Raw genomic sequence first — 15,528 nt, 5'->3', positions numbered from 1 at the left:
GGAGACAGTCGAGGTAGGGTGTCCTCCAGTCAGGTAGAGGATCAGGCTCTACCGTTAAGCCCTCATCGAGCTCCATGACCTCGGGGTCAGAAGGAGCCTCTAGTTGGTCAGCCCCCAAGCCCGAGGCCGGCTGCCTATCGCCTATCTACTCCATGTGCTCGTAGCAGACGGAAGGCTGGTGCTGGTCACTGGCGAAGATGCCTGTTGGAACTGGCTCCCGTCTAGAGGCCATCTTAGCCAGCACATCGACTGCTTCGTTGGGCCACCATGGGACATGATTGAGCTCGAGCCTATCGAACTTATCCTCTAGCTGGTGAACCTCCCAGCAGTATGCCGCCATTTTGGCATTGTGGCAACTCGACTCCTTCATGACTTGGTTGACGACCATCTGATAATCGCCTCGGACGTCGAGGTGTTGGATGCCTAGTTCAACGTCGATGCGTAGGCCGTTGACGAGGGCTTCGTATTCCGCCACATTGTTGGAGGTGGGGAAGTGAAGGCAGACCATGTATTTCATCCACACCCCAAGGGGTGAGATGAAAACTAGCCCCACACTGGTGCCCTTCTTCATCAATGACCCATTGAAGTACATCGTTTAGTACTCTTGGTCGACGACTGCCGACGGCATTTGGACCTCGGTCCATTCCGCCATGAAGTCAGCCAACGTTTGGGATTTGATGGCCGTGCAAGGGGCATATGAAATGCCCTGACCCATCAATTCAATCACCCACTTGGCGATTCTCTCCATTGTGTCCTAGTTTTGGACGACCTCGCCATGGGAAAAAGACGTCATGACTGTCATCGGATGTGACTCGAAGTAGTGACGTAGTTTTCTCTTGGTGATGAGGATGGCGTAGAGGAGCTTTTGGATCTGGGGGTAGCAGGTCTTGGTATCAGACAGGACCACACTGATGAAGTACACGGGGCGTTGTACTCTGAGGGTGTGTCCCTCATCCTCCTGCACTACTACTAGGGCGACACTAACCACCTGCATTGTGGCAGCGATGTAGAGCAGGAGCGGTTTCTCATCGGTCAGTGGGACCAGGATCGGGACCTTCGTCAGGAGCTCCTTGACCTTGTTAAGTGCTTCCTGAGCCTCGGCTATCCACTCGAAGCGGTCAGCCTTTTTTAGAAGCCGATAGAGGCGTAGGCCTAGTTCGCCGAGGCGTGAGATGAAACGACTAAGTGCGGCGAGGCACCCCATGACCCTATGTACCCCCTTTATGTTCTGAATCAGGCCCATTCTCGTGATGGCCAAGATCTTTTCTGGGTTGGCTTCGATGCCATGCTCGGAAATGATGAACCCAAGTAACATACCCCTCGGGAAACACATTTTTCGGGGTTGAGCTTGATGCCATTTGCTCAGAGTTTCACAAAGGTTAGCTCTAGGTCAGCTACTAGCTGGTCGCTACGTTTGGATTTGACTACGATGTCATCCATGTAGGTCTCAATGGTCTATCCGATGAGGTCGCTGAAGTATTTGAGCATGCAGCGTTGGTATGTAGCCCCAATGTTCTTCAGACTAAATGGCATTGTGACATAGCAATATGATCCGAAGGGGGTGATGAAAGAAGTCACAAGCTGGTTGGACTCTTTTATCATGATCTGATGGTGCCCGGAGTATGCATTGAGGAAGCAGAGGGTTTCACACCTTGAGGTTGAGTCAACTACTTGATCTATGTGTGGCAAAGGAAATGGATCCTTCAGGCATGCTTTGTTGAGACCCGTGTAGTCAACACACATTCTCCATTTTTCACTCTTTTTCTTTACAAGAACAGGATTGGCTAACCACTCAGGATGATACACTTCCTTGATGAATCTGGTCGCCAAAAGCTTCGTAATCTCCTCACCGATGGCCCTACGTTTCTCCTCATCGAAGTGGCACAGACGTTGCTTTACTGGCTTGGAGCCCGGCCTGATCTTCAAGGCATGCTTGGTGACTTCTCTCAAAATGCCTGGCATGTCTGATGGCTTCCACGCGAAGATGTCTCTATTGGCGCGGAGGAAGTCGACGGGCGCGCTTTCCTATTTGGAGGACAACATGGTGCCGATGTGCACCATCTTGCCCTCGGGGCTGCTGGGGCCCTCCACAGGCTCAAAAGACCCAGCCGATCACTTATTGTCGGGGGCCTCCTCGATGGCCTTCTGCTCGATGGCCATGAGCTCCATGGAAGCGATGACTACTACGGCACATTCGTAGCACTCCACCTCGCACTCATAGGTGCACTGAAAGGAGGTGCCTATGGTGATGACCCCTCACGGGCCCAACATCTTCAGCTTTAGGTAGGTGTAATTAGGAGCATCCATGAACTTCGCATAGCATGGCCGTCTGAGGAAGGCGTGGTAGGTCCCATAGAACCCAACCACCTCGAAGGTGAGGGTCTCCATCCGATAGTTGCTCAGAGTCCCAAAGGTAATGGGTAGATCGATCTACCCGAGGGGCGTGGCCTATTTTCCAGGCACGATGCTGTGGAATGGCGCCCCGGTTGGCCAGATGCATGACTGATCGATGCCCATGGCATCCAGCGTCTCGGCGTACATGATGTTGAGGCCACTGTCTCCATCCATCAGTACCTTGGTGAGCCGCTTTGTGTTGATGATCGAGTCGACGATGAGCGGGTACCACCCTGGCCGAGGGACGCTGTTAGGTGGTCAGTTCGGTCAAAGGTGATGGCGGACTTCGACCATCAGAGGAAGGCGGGCGTGGCAGGTTTGGCTATGTAGACCTCACGGTGTGCCAACTTCTATCGACACTTGTAGTCGTAAGCCGCTAACCCCCCAAAGATCATGAGGCAGCCATCGAGGGTTGAGAAGCCATCATCCTTCCCCTTGGCATCGTCCGCCACTGGCTTGGGGTCCCTCCTTGGCTCACCCTTGTTGGCACCGTCGAACAAGAACCGCTTCATGACAGCGTAGTCCTTGTACAGGTGCTTGATGGGAAGGCGTGGTTCTGGCACGACCCCTCAAACAGCTTCTCGAAGTGGTCAGGAGTGCCCTCGGTGGGCTTTCGCCCCCCTTGCGGTCAACAGCAGCCACGAGCGAGCCCTCGCGCCATTGCTTGTTCTTCTTATTGTTGAGGCGGTTGGAGGTGCCTTCACTAGTGTCCTTGTCCCGCTTTGCCTTGCCCTTGGAGCGGTCAAAAATGGCTCCGACCACCTCCTCGCCAAAGGCATGGCTAGTGGTGATGTTGAGGATCTCCTTGGTGGTCCTTGGGCCTTTGTGACCCAGCTTGTAGACTAAGGACTCACAGGTAGTCCTCGATAAGAAGGCTCCGATAACGTCGGCATCGGTGATGTCAGGAAGCTCGTTGCATTATCGAGAGAAGCGTCGGATATACTCACAGAGAGTTTTCCCAGACTTCTGTTGGCATTTTTTGAGGTCCCATGGGTTCCCTAGGCATGTGTAGGTGCCCTAGAAGTTCCCCACGAAGATCTCCTTCAGTTCCGCGCAACTATGGATGCGGGTTGGGTGGGAGGTGCTCTAGCCACGTTCGCACCGAGTCAGCGAGGAATAAGGGGAGGTTGCGGATGATGAAGCTGTCACTATCCGCGCCACCGGCTTGGCAAGCAAGCCGATAGTCCTCAAGCCACAGCCCGGGGTTTATTTCCCCGGAGTACTTTGGGACATTGGTCGGTGGCCGATACCACGGCAGGAAGGGCGCGTTGAGGATGTACCGGCCGAAGACCTGAGGTCCCGGTAGGCCGGGGCTCGGGCTTTGGTCCTCGGCGTTGTCGTAGCGCCTGCCCCGGTGAGGATGGTAACCGTGATCGGCCTCCTCCCTCTTGTCATCCCGTCCGCGCCTGCAGGCGTTTAGGGGGTCACGAGCGTGGCCGAGACACTCACGCACCGAGACCGCAACACGCCTTCCATTGTATTGTGGCTCCTAGTAGATGGAGGCGTCCTTGCCGTGCTGCCCCGAGGGCTCACATTGGCTAGCGTCGAGCTCGCGCTGCCGAGACAATAAGCTCTCCGCCTGCTGCACTGCAGCACGCTCGAGTAACACGCGGATCTCTCGGTGAGTCTAATGGTCCCCGGGCGTCATGGGCTTAGGGACCCTCGGAGCAGAGCTGCCATGGTCGCTATGTTCTAGCTCACCCGAGCAAAACGTGGGAGGCCTCTATCGTCCTCGATGATCCTCTGGTTCACGTCATGGGCCCTGGCGTGCGGACGCCCGCCGTCTCCTCGGTGCTCTACCTCTCGCTCGAGCTCCGCGAGTTCCAGCTCGAGTTCGAGCCACGCCTCTTGCTAAAGTTTTGTCCTTAATCCTATTTACTGGCTGTTAGTTAAAACTATTTTTATTGTGAAAAAGACTTATTAAATATATAATATATTAATTGAATGTATACAATCCTTCTACTGTGAGGCTTTGTTTAGTTCAAAAAGTTTTTCCAAAAAGTGCTATAGTAGCCATCACATCGATACGTGCATTAAATGTAGACGAAAAAAAAACTAATTGCACAGTTCGGTTGGAAATCGCGAGACGAACGTTTTGAGCCTAATTAGTCCATGATTGAATACTAATTGCCAAATAAAAACTAAAATAATTTATAATTTATAAAGAAGAGAGTATTTTTTGAAGAAATTCAGCCGAAAATAAGCAGGATTTTCTACTCACAAATAGCAGAGGATTTTTTTAGCGACAGAGAATGCCTGCTGCTCAGAAAGATTTTTTTGTGTGAAATCATCACCTGTCGTGTTCCAAAAACACACCACAACGCCATCACCACCAATGCAATGAGACCATGACCGATGTCTTTGGAGTTCTGAGTGGGCCTAATACCGCAACAGGCCAGGCCTGAGTAAATATATACACTGAAGCCTAGCCAAACTGGATGCAAAGCTTTCGGGCCGAAATTAGCCCACCCATTTTTTTTTAACTTTCTTCTCTGAGTACACGAGAGAGCAAATTTTACACTATACTGTTTTGGCATTATCTACTGATCTGATTTAATTTTGATGGTTGAACCGATAAAGGCCACGTCGCCATAGACATAAACCAATCCTGATTTCCTGGTCCAAACACTGTTATCGCTTAAACCTGCACTTTGCTGAAGCCTAAAGTCATCAAGAAAAAGCTTGAGCCTGAAGATCTGAGGTTTATTTATTTTGGGGCGAGTATCTTGTCAATCAAAATGGTATAATATAAGCCAAATTCTGGAGAAACGAAAGGAATACGTTGCTGATGTTGAACTTTCAGCTAAAATTTGGACCGCGACCGTAGGAACGAAATTCTCTAACCATATAGGAGTAGTATTTAACAGCTAATGACATTACTGATGGAAACAACCGGGAATTAGAAAAAGTGCATTTTAATTAATGCGCAAAAGTTTTGAAAGAGTGGAACCCAAGGAATTGGTCGTCACTGACGCTGAACGCCCAGCTAAAAATCTGTACTTTGGTAAGGAAGACCTCCTGACCTCAGGAATCAAATTTTGTACTCACATGTTTAACAACTAACCTATTCCACTTGATACTACTCAAAATAATGCGTCCTCTTGTTGGTGTCAGTCATCTTGTCAATTCACTGTTCCACTACAGCGTCCCAACATTTGCATTTGCTTCTGCAATTCGTGATGATTAGAAATAAATAGGACCATCAGACCCCATGCATTTGCATTAGCTGCTGTAACAATAGGACCATCAGACCATCTCCAGGAATGGCACTACCTCCAGACTCTGTTTCTTTCAGTTCCGTAGCAATGCACCGGCAAACCTATATAAACAAAACAAGTAAAAAGTAACGAATGAGAAGACACTGGTACCAATAGTAGGATGTTTTCCAAGACCACACGAGATTCAGATTTATGATGTTTTCCAAGACCAAGAGGCTATTTAGGCTTGGTTTAGTTCCAAAAAATTTTCACCAAAACTATCACATCGAATCTTGCGGCACATGCATGGAGTAATGAATGAGTAAACAAAATCAATAATAAGTATGTGGGAGCTGGAAACAAAATCCATAATCCCCATGTTTGATCAACTAATAAAAACAGCTAGCAAGATGGATGGGTTACCTGGTACCGAATCAGCCTCCCATGGCCGGAGTCCGGGTCGGCTTGGCACCTGGCGCTCAGCTCTCGGTCCTCCATCTTCGGGTAGCAGCGTTCGCGGACCTCCTCGTTGGTGAGGTCGCCGAATTGGTTGAGGCCGTACACATCTTGCCCGGCGGCGGCGTTGAGCCGGACGACGACGCGGCGGTTGCCCTTGAACAACTCGTACCGGCACTCCTCCTCACCGACGTCTCTGTAGGTCTTGCCGTACTTGGCCTTCCACCCCACAAACATCCGGCGGGTCTCCTGCTCATACGATTTCTCCCCCATCCGGGCCCCGAACATGTTGTTGAACTCCTCAATGGTGGTGGCGCTGAAGCCGTTGAGGCCAGATGAGGTCACCCCGGCGGCTCTGGCGCGGGCGACGTGGCGGCGGGTCTCCTTGAACACCGCGTACCGGCACTCCTCTTCGCCGACGTATCTATAGGTCTCCTTGACCCTGGCCTTCCACTCCACGAACATCCGGCGGGTCTCCTGCTCGTACGGGTCCGCGGCCCGCAGCGATACCATCAGCATCGGCAGCGACACAAGCAGCGCCGCCGCCGCCGCTGCGAGAGCAACCGTGGGGCCCCGCCCCATCGTGTCGCCGCCAACGACGACGACGAGGGTGGGCTGCGGGCCGGCCTCGACACTAAACGGACCGGAGAGAGTGGAAGAGCCAGAGGAAACCCCACCTAATTTGTGATCAATCAAATCACCTCTATGTAAGGGGAGCTGTGCTGTGTTGTCAGTCTCTCGCTCGCCGGCGCCCGTCTCCGGAGAGGAAGACGATGAGCTGAAAATTCAGAGAACGCACGCGAACACAGTGGAACGCTGGTGATTTTGGTGCCGCTAACCAACGCAGCTTTTCTGGACTCTATTTGATGAACCTAAAACACACAAGATTACAAGCGAAAACAATGGCCACGAACAGCCATGACGCTGCGGTCTCCACGCTCCGCCATTGCCGTGCCATCCCACGACTTGGAGCGTGCTGATCGCCACTACTACGACTCAACGAAAAGAAGGAAACAACTAACAGCCGCTGCATGAATGGAACATGCGTCTGGCTTGTACGAGGACGCGCTCAATCCGGCTAAATTGAGCTCCATTATTCTCGCTAAGTCTAGGCCGATCAGAAAAGAGTGGAGCATGAACCGAGCCTGGGTTATCTGACAGGTTCAGATCTCCTTCCTTGTCATTTGTATTCGCGATCGTCACCTTTCCCTTCGCCGCTGGCTCCATTTCTGAACCAGGATGTCTGTATATCCAGCATTCCAGCTCCTTCTCCGCCTCTTGCATTGGTACCCAAGGAAAGGAAGCTTGCTGCTTAGATATATACATACATTGCTGTGAAGGGTACAGCTACTTTTGCCTGCTCTGAATCGTAATCAGTATTCATAATTCATCTACCGATTCATGCTAGTCCTGCCTGTTCGTAGTTGGCACCAATTCATTGCCTGTGTTTTTTAGAGGGAAGGCCAAAGGCCTCGCCAATGGCGGATGAAGGGAATATTCAGAGGCCCGAAGATCATCGCACAAATATTCAGTAAGAGCCATTTCTTCCATCTTCCATATCCCACTCTCACCTCCTTGGCTACCTAACAGGATGGGTTTTGATCTGCTGGGCCATTTGGATGATGAGAAATGATGTTATTTTTCAGAAACAAAAAAAAAACCCTCGGTTGCGGACTGCAAAAGGCTTGTCACAGTGGAATCACTTCTGCTATTGCACAGGACAAAAGCTAGGATCACCCCTGTTTTAGAATCATGGATCAACTCCTTGTAATTTTCTTGATTTTCTTCCTCTCTCTCTGTTCCCTGAGCACTCCTACTGGACCTGTTATGTCTTGCACTTTCTTTGTATCCTCTTTGTTAACTTTTTTATTAATAAATTTACAGTAGGAGCCTCTGGCTCCTCCTGATTCCTCAAAAAAAACTTAACAGGATGTAATGGATCTTTTTAACCAGTTTTTTAGGAGAGCAAATTTTATGCAGCATTAAAAGTTGCTTGCTGTGGTGTTTTACACTACTGTTTTGGCATTATGTACTGATCTGATTTAATTTTGAAGGTTGAACCGATAAAGGCCACGTCTCCATGGCCATAAGCAAAAGCAAGCCATATTTTCCTGGTTGAAAAACTGTTATCGCTTAAACCTGCACTTTTCTGAAGCCTAAAGTCATCAAGAAAAAGCATGAGTCTGAAGATATGAGGTTTATTATTTCGGGACAGGCGAGTATCTTGTCAATCAAAATGATATAATAAGCCAAATTCTGGAGGAGTGAAACCAAAGGAACACGGTGCTAATGTTGAACTTTCAGCTAAAAATTGGACTCGGAATTCTCTAATCACATAGGAGTATTTAACAGCTAACGGCACATAGATGGAAACAACCGGAAACCTTTCAATTAGATAATCAGAAAAGCGCATTTTAGTTAATGCGCAAAAGTTTGAAAGAGTGAAACCCAAGGATTTGGTCACTGATACTGAACGTTCAGCTAAAAATTTGTACGTATTTGGTAAGGAAAACCTCCTGACCTCAGGAATCAAATTTTGTACTCACATGCATGTTTAACAGCTAAAATCTATTCCATTTTATACTATTCAAAATGATTGGACCTAAACAGGCACACATCTTGTTGGTGTCAGTCATCTTTTAATTTATCTACTGTTCCTGTTCCAGTACAGCATCCAAACATTTTCATTTGCTGCTGTATTTTGTGATGATTAGAAATCAATAATAGGACCATCAGACCCCATGCATTAGCATTTACTACTGTAACATGTGTGCATCATCTCCAGGAATGGCGCTACCTCCAGACTCTGTTTCTTTCAGTTCCGTAGCAATGCACCGGCAAACCTATATAAATCAAAAAGTAAAAAGTAACGAATGAGAATATATGAGTAGGCACTGGTACCAATAGGAATAGGATTAAGAAACATCCACACGAGATTCAGATTTAAGATGTTTCCAAGAACAAGAGGCTATTTAGCTTAGCATCATGTCAAGTGACAGCAGATGCATGGTGAGATCATCCATTAGAGAAAAACGACTTATGGATCCAATCCACCAGCTTATCAAGCATCAGCACACTATATTTTTCCCCCTCTTCAGCTAAGCTTATCTCAGTCCAAATGCCGAGAAACCTTAGTGTACTTGTTTGATCAAACGAATATGTTTTTCTATAACGCTCACTCATTGATCATAAAACCAAACCCTTGATTCTCTTCCATACAGTGTACTCCAGTCGGTAATAGAATCACACAATTATATAACAACTTTGGGTAAAACCATGTAGGAATTCCCTGTTACCATATAGTAGTAGTAATAATACAAATTGAACTGCTAGGTTAATCAATCATATCCAAAGAGAAGTTAACAAAAATCTTCACATACTTGTAGTTAGCTCTAGAATATTGTTCCGGCCTTGTCTACCGACCAAGGCATTACTCAAAATCTCGCGAGTTCTTTGCACATACGAAGCCATTACAAACTGGTACACCATAATCTTGAATGAGATATGGAGGAAAACTAATTGATGTTGCTAAAAAAAAAAAGAAAACCTACGTTACAATTACCGGTGCATCCTAAATACAGTGCATCTTTCTATAGTTCTTCTATTAGTGCCTATCAGAGATGGATTTGATTTGCACTAGTGTCAGAAATCTTAACCACTGATCAGCTCAAAGAGCCGCAATTCACATGCACACTATGCCACCAGTTCGCGATTCGGGATTCCCTCCTGCTTGTGGTGACCGATGCAACTATAGTATCATCAATTGTCAGTGGATTTCTTTTATTTGGGTGCAGTAGTCCATCTCCCTGTTGGATTGGATTGTTTTCTGCATGTCTATAGTTATCTATCACTCTGTCAGGCTAGCCTCATTGCCATTGGAGGCTTCATGCTTCAGTTATCCATCAGGCCAGGATTAGGCTGGGACCTTATCGGCTGATTGGTATTTGGCTGATAAGCAAGTGGTTGATTTCATCAAGATGGGAGGGCAAGGTTGCTTCCAATGGACACCCATGGACGATGGTTGTTCATTGGAATTCAAAGTCTGTTCCTCTTCATCAGATTTGGAGCTTATCTCTCAACAATATTATGTTTTTTCTTCGGAGCACTAGCTTTGTGATTTTGAAGTTCACCAAGCATTTTGATGCTATAGATGAAGAGCATATAGAATTGGTCATGTCTTAATCTTCTTATTTTAATATTTTACTTTTTGGAAAATTAAAATTAAAGAATACCCTGTCATGAATGAAAGTACACAGTAAGATCAGGACATCCTTACATGGTTGGTTTCTGGGCTGATAAGCCCAGCTGGTGCTGGTTTGTTGTGAGAGAAAAAACACTGTTGGCTGGCTGATAAGCCCTGGCTGAAACCATCAAGCGAACAGGCTGATTGACATCATTGTTGTTCCAAATTTTCACGTAACTAGCGGAACTACTGCATTGTACTGATGTTCCGTGTGAGTTTATCAAATAGTTTAATCATGAGCTTTGCTGCATTTGGTACATTTATTTATGTTTCTAATGTTGGGTTTCACTCCCTGATTCAATTCACTTACTGCTAATTATATTTCTATAGACAAATCATAATGATTTGAACATAACCAATGAGCACGAGAAATTTACTTTCCTAGACAGAGCTAAAATTGCACTTAGATTCGTTAAGGCAACAAAATCAACACTGGCTACCTCAAAATCCATAGTCCCCATTTGATTTGATGCAAATTGTAATCAACCACATGTAAAGAAACAACAACGATAATAATAAAGAAACTAAAAACAGCTAGCAAGATGATTACCTGGTACCGGATCAGCCTCGCATGGACGAGGTCCGGGTCGGGGGCGGCGGCTTGGCACCTGGCGCTCAGCTCTCAGTCCTCCATCTCCGGGTAGCACCGTTCACGGACCTCCTCATTGGTGAGGTCGCCGAATTGGTTGAGGCCGTACAGGTTTTGCCCGGCGGCGGCGGCGGTTGCCCTTGAACAATCTGTACCGGCACTCCTCCTCACCGACGTCTCTGTAGGTCTTGCCGTACTTGGCCTTCCACCCCACGAACATCCGGCGGGTCTCGTGCTCGAACGTTCTCTCCCCCATCCGGACCCGTGCCCGCAGTAGATCTCCTCAATGGCGGTGGCGCTGAGACCGTTGAGGCCAGAGGTCACCCCGGCGGCCCTGGCCCGGGCGACGCGGCGGCGGCTCTCCTTGAACACCGCGTACCGGCACTCCTCTTCGCCGGCGTATCTATAGGTCTGCCTGTACTTGGCCTTCCACTCCACGAACATCCGGCGGGTCTCCTGCTCGTATTTGTTCACGGCCCGCAGCGATACTAGCAGGATCCGCAGCGATACCAGTAGCATGGGCAGCGACACCAGCAACGCCGCCGCCGCCGCCGCCGCCGCCGCCGCGAGAGCAACCGTGGAGCCCCGCCCCATCCTGTCACCACCAACAACGACGACGAGTTGGTCGACCTCGCGCGCGCCCAACGTTAGTGGACCCATCACACTGCGCTATATAAAAAAGGCGAGGGTCGATGGCTCGCTGGAGCGCAGCAGCGGCGGGAAGCGCCGCCACATCTTCACCACCGCTCTCGGCTGCCACTACTCTCCGCCACCGGATCTACGGCGCCACCGTTCCTACTACGTCCACGTATTGAAGATGAGCAACAGGACATCTAAGCTCAAGCCAATGGACTTGAGGGTCGAGAATGAGTTCCTAATTCATTTGATTTTTATTTCTTTATCTTAAGAGTATGAGACTTTTGTTGTGAACTACAACTTACATATAAGTGAGATATTAAGAAGCTCATTGCCATGTGTGTGAAAAAGAGGAGAGGCTTAAGAACTCACATGGTGACTCAATCAACCATGTGAAGGAAAATAAAAAGAACTTTAACAACAAGAAAGACAAACCAGAAGAAAAACCTCGGTGGGACAATAGCTCCACCTCAAAGTCACAAGGAAAAGCCCCACAGAAAGATCACCATCAGAAATTCAACTGTGTTCAAGCATACAAGGACACCTGCATATGGTGCAAGAAGACTGGACACTACCAGAAGGATTGCCCAAAGTTCCTAAAGCACCTGATGATGAAAGGTGAGAACATTATTACATTCGTAGATGAGTTCTTGTATTTAAGTTATGCAAAGTCTACTTGATGGATTAATTCAGGTGCAACTATTCATGTTGCAAATTCATTACAGGAATTCCATACGAGGAGGACCCTGCAAAGAGGAGAAAGATACATTAAGGTGGCAAATGGAGTCCAAGTTGAAGTTGAAGCCGTTGAAAAACTCCCATTAGAATTAAATGATGGCTTTGTACTTAAGCTTACAGATGTCCTTTATGTACCCTTTTTGCGTAGAAACTTAATAAGTGTGTCTCGTTTAGATGATGATGGTTATGATTGCCATTTTGGTAATAGCAAATGTCAGATTTTGTTTAATAATAAGTGTATTGGTCTTGCCTTCCGACAAGACAAGCTTTATTTATTATCAGTTTCAGAGAATATGAATGTTGTGAGCAATGAGAATAGGAATACCTTCTCATCTATGAATATAAGAAATAAGTGAAAGAGAGTTCATAATGTATCATCAAAATTATGACACTATTGTTTGGGTCATATTTCGAGGGGGAGAATAGAACGATTGATTAAGAAATCAATTCTTCCGCCATTAGAATTTTCATATTTAGAGTAATGCATTGATCGCATAAAAGGAAAGTATGTTAAGAAAATAAAGAAAGATGCCAAATGAAGCGCAGAAATTTTAGAAATAATTCACACAGATATTTGTGTTCCTTTTCCTGTGAAGAGTGTGGATGGTTATGATTCACTTATAACATTCACAGATGATTATTCTCGTTATGGCTATATTTATCTAATTAAGGAAAGATCAGAAGCGTTAGATAAATTTAAAATATTTAAAGCTGAAGTAGAAAATCAGCACAATTTAAAGATCAAGATAGTAAGATCCGACCGTAGGGGGAAGTACTACGGTCGACATACCCCATATGGCCAAATTCCTGGACCTTTTGTAAAGTTCTTACAGAAAAATGGCATAGTTGCTTATTGATGGTCATTAACACCAATTATAAATAATCAACATAACCTATATTTATGTTTAAATCCATCACCAAACATAGGTATAGGGGTTTAAACTAATAAATTCCACGAGTGTTGGTAAATTTGTGACTGTAGGAGGATTTAATCAGAAAACCGTCAAAAGGGCCTATTCGTCAAAGTAAATCACGTTTATCCACGGCGGCACCGACGTAGAAAGGATCTAGAAGACACCAGAAGACGCACCACCAAAGCTTGGGCCAAACCGCCACAAAAGTGGGTCGGCCGGCCTAAGCCCTAGGCCGACCGGCCTGCTCCGGAGTTCGATCGCCCTCCGCCGCCTCGTACACGTTTCTGAGATCTACACCATTGATTTAAGATGGTTTTAAGTTGGTGCATCCAACGGTGGTCGAGGGAGATGACGCGGATCGATGACGTGGCAATTTCTTGCCCTCTACTCCATCTCCCCTATATATACCAGCCCCTATCCCCCTTCCTGGAGTGATCCCTGAAACCCTAATTCATATTCATCTCTTTGGATTAAGACCACACCAGGAGGATTAGGGCTAGACTATCTAGTAGTACATTAGGAACTTGAGAGTTAGGGAGAGTTGAGCCATGGTTCTAGAGAAATCTTCAGAGGTCTGGTATATCTTTGTATCTTACCGTTGCAAGACTTATGCTTTAATATAGTTATCTTCTCTATTTACTTTTATGCCTTTCATGTATATGGTTGGTATAGTTATCATACCTTAGCAAGTGATCTCAGTTCGTATTGAGTGCTTTAGTTATCGCGCATGGCTAATGTAGTAATCGATGTGATGTTCGCGACGCCAGGGGGCCGGGAGTTCACCCTCGAGGTGTGGTACTTCGCGACGGTGCGGGAGATGAAGGAGGCGGTCCACGCGCGCGAGGGCATCCCCGTGGCGTCGCAGCGGCTCTTCCTCGCCGGGCAGGAGGAGGAAGAGGAGAACGACTAGGAGCTCGACGACGTGCGCGGCACCGCGCACTACGGCATCGTCCAGGGCTCCCGCGTCCTCCTCGTCCTCCCCGATGACGCGCCGCCCTCGCCCACCCCGTCCCCCGCGCCCGCCGCCGCCGTCGTCGTCCACCTCGCTGACCCCGAGATCGGGCCGTGCAGCATCGCGCTCGATGACGTCCCGGTCTCCGATACCGTGGCCTGCCTCAAGGAGCTCCTTCAGGACCGCACCGACGGCGCGCTGCCTGCCGCGAGGACGGCGCTCGTCCTCGGCAAGGCGGAGATGGAGGACGGCAAGACGCTGGCGGACTACGGCCCTCCGGCCGACGGCATGGACGTGAGCGCCGTCGTGCGACCTCAGGCCCCCGTGGCGTCAGGCGGCGGCGGCGGCGGAAACGGCGCCAGGGCCAGGAACCAGCAGAGGATCGAGGTGAGCGTCATGTTTGGCGAGACGGCGGTGGCGCTGGAGGTGGGCGCCATGGATGTGGTCCGGGACCTGCGCAAGGAGGTGGAGAGGCTGCGCCTCCCCGTGCGCGACGGCAGCGGCGGCGGATACTTCTTCGTGTACAAGCAGAATGTTATGGATGAGGACCGTACCCTTCGGTGGCACGAGGTTAAGAACGGCGACACCATCGAGATCTTCAACGGCACCGTCACCGGCGGCGCCTGATCGCCCCCATCAGATCAGGGGTTTAACAAAGGGTTTATGCCTTTAGGGTTTGTCTCATCTCCAATCCTGCATTGCCATATTTCAGAGCTTCGTCGTTTTAGGGTGGCATGTCCAACAGCGATCGAACAATGCTATGCTATAGTAGGAAATTTTCTTCTATATAAATTCAAATGGTACGGAATGGAAATGTAGGAATGTCCACAGTACCAGGATTTAGTTAGATCCAATTCAAGAGATTTTGTAGATTAATTAATCAAGGGTTGGCAGAAGAACTTGAGAAGTTTCCAGGAATTAAAGATCCAAATCACGAAATTGCATTTCAATTATTTGTGAAAAGGATATCAATCGCTAGAACCCTTGATAAAAGAAAGCAATGATGCTTATGGATCACTCTCCTATTCTTCCGAATTATATGTTTCCATGAGATTAATTTTCCTAACATCTAGTTTCCATAACCATCGTATTAGCAAGAAACTATCTTTGGGAACTCCTTATCACAATGCATGATTTCAATACCTAAGCCCTAATAATTGTATCTATCATTTCACTCACACCATCATCCTCGTCTATGAATGTCAAGCAGCTGGCGATCTCAACCTCTGCATGACAGCTGGGCCCAATGGATCTCTAGAGTCCCACATTAGATCTGTGCGCATACAGGCAAGACTCCATTGTCTGATTCGCGATAACCGCTAGTGGCTATTTTCTAGCTAGCTACAACCACACTTTGCAACGGGCAAGGCACTTATGAGCACGGTGCTAGGGCATAGTCTTGTCCCCAT

The 15,528-nt window shown here is 48.0% G+C and overlaps 1 protein-coding gene, 1 long non-coding RNA gene and 2 pseudogenes across 2 annotated transcripts; 2 read left to right on the top strand and 2 right to left on the bottom strand.

Moving 5' to 3' along the window:
• Positions 1 to 5,154: 5,154 nt before the first annotated feature.
• On the bottom strand, positions 5,155 to 6,921 carry LOC136520147 (uncharacterized). The gene is made up of 2 exons (XM_066513577.1): positions 6,015 to 6,921; positions 5,155 to 5,713 (listed from the first exon to the last, which is right to left on the bottom strand). The coding sequence occupies exons 1-2, from the start codon at positions 6,627 to 6,629 to the stop codon at positions 5,597 to 5,599; spliced, it is 732 nt and encodes a 243-aa protein (XP_066369674.1). The 5' UTR covers positions 6,630 to 6,921; the 3' UTR covers positions 5,155 to 5,596.
• Positions 6,922 to 7,198: 277 nt separating this feature from the next.
• Positions 7,199 to 8,029, top strand: LOC136520150 (uncharacterized). The gene is made up of 3 exons (XR_010775171.1): positions 7,199 to 7,388; positions 7,503 to 7,578; positions 7,694 to 8,029. It is a non-coding gene; the product is annotated as an uncharacterized lncRNA (long non-coding RNA).
• A 521-nt stretch (positions 8,030 to 8,550) lies between these two features.
• Positions 8,551 to 11,625, bottom strand: LOC136520148 (uncharacterized; annotated as a pseudogene).
• Positions 11,626 to 13,894: 2,269 nt separating this feature from the next.
• On the top strand, positions 13,895 to 14,746 carry LOC136524469 (polyubiquitin-like; annotated as a pseudogene).
• Positions 14,747 to 15,528: the final 782 nt, after the last annotated feature.

The sequence above is a fragment of the Miscanthus floridulus genome, chromosome 18 (assembly GCF_019320115.1).
Source record: "Miscanthus floridulus cultivar M001 chromosome 18, ASM1932011v1, whole genome shotgun sequence".
Taxonomy (NCBI): domain Eukaryota; kingdom Viridiplantae; phylum Streptophyta; class Magnoliopsida; order Poales; family Poaceae; genus Miscanthus; species Miscanthus floridulus.
This window is presented reverse-complemented; position numbering and strand designations above follow the sequence as displayed.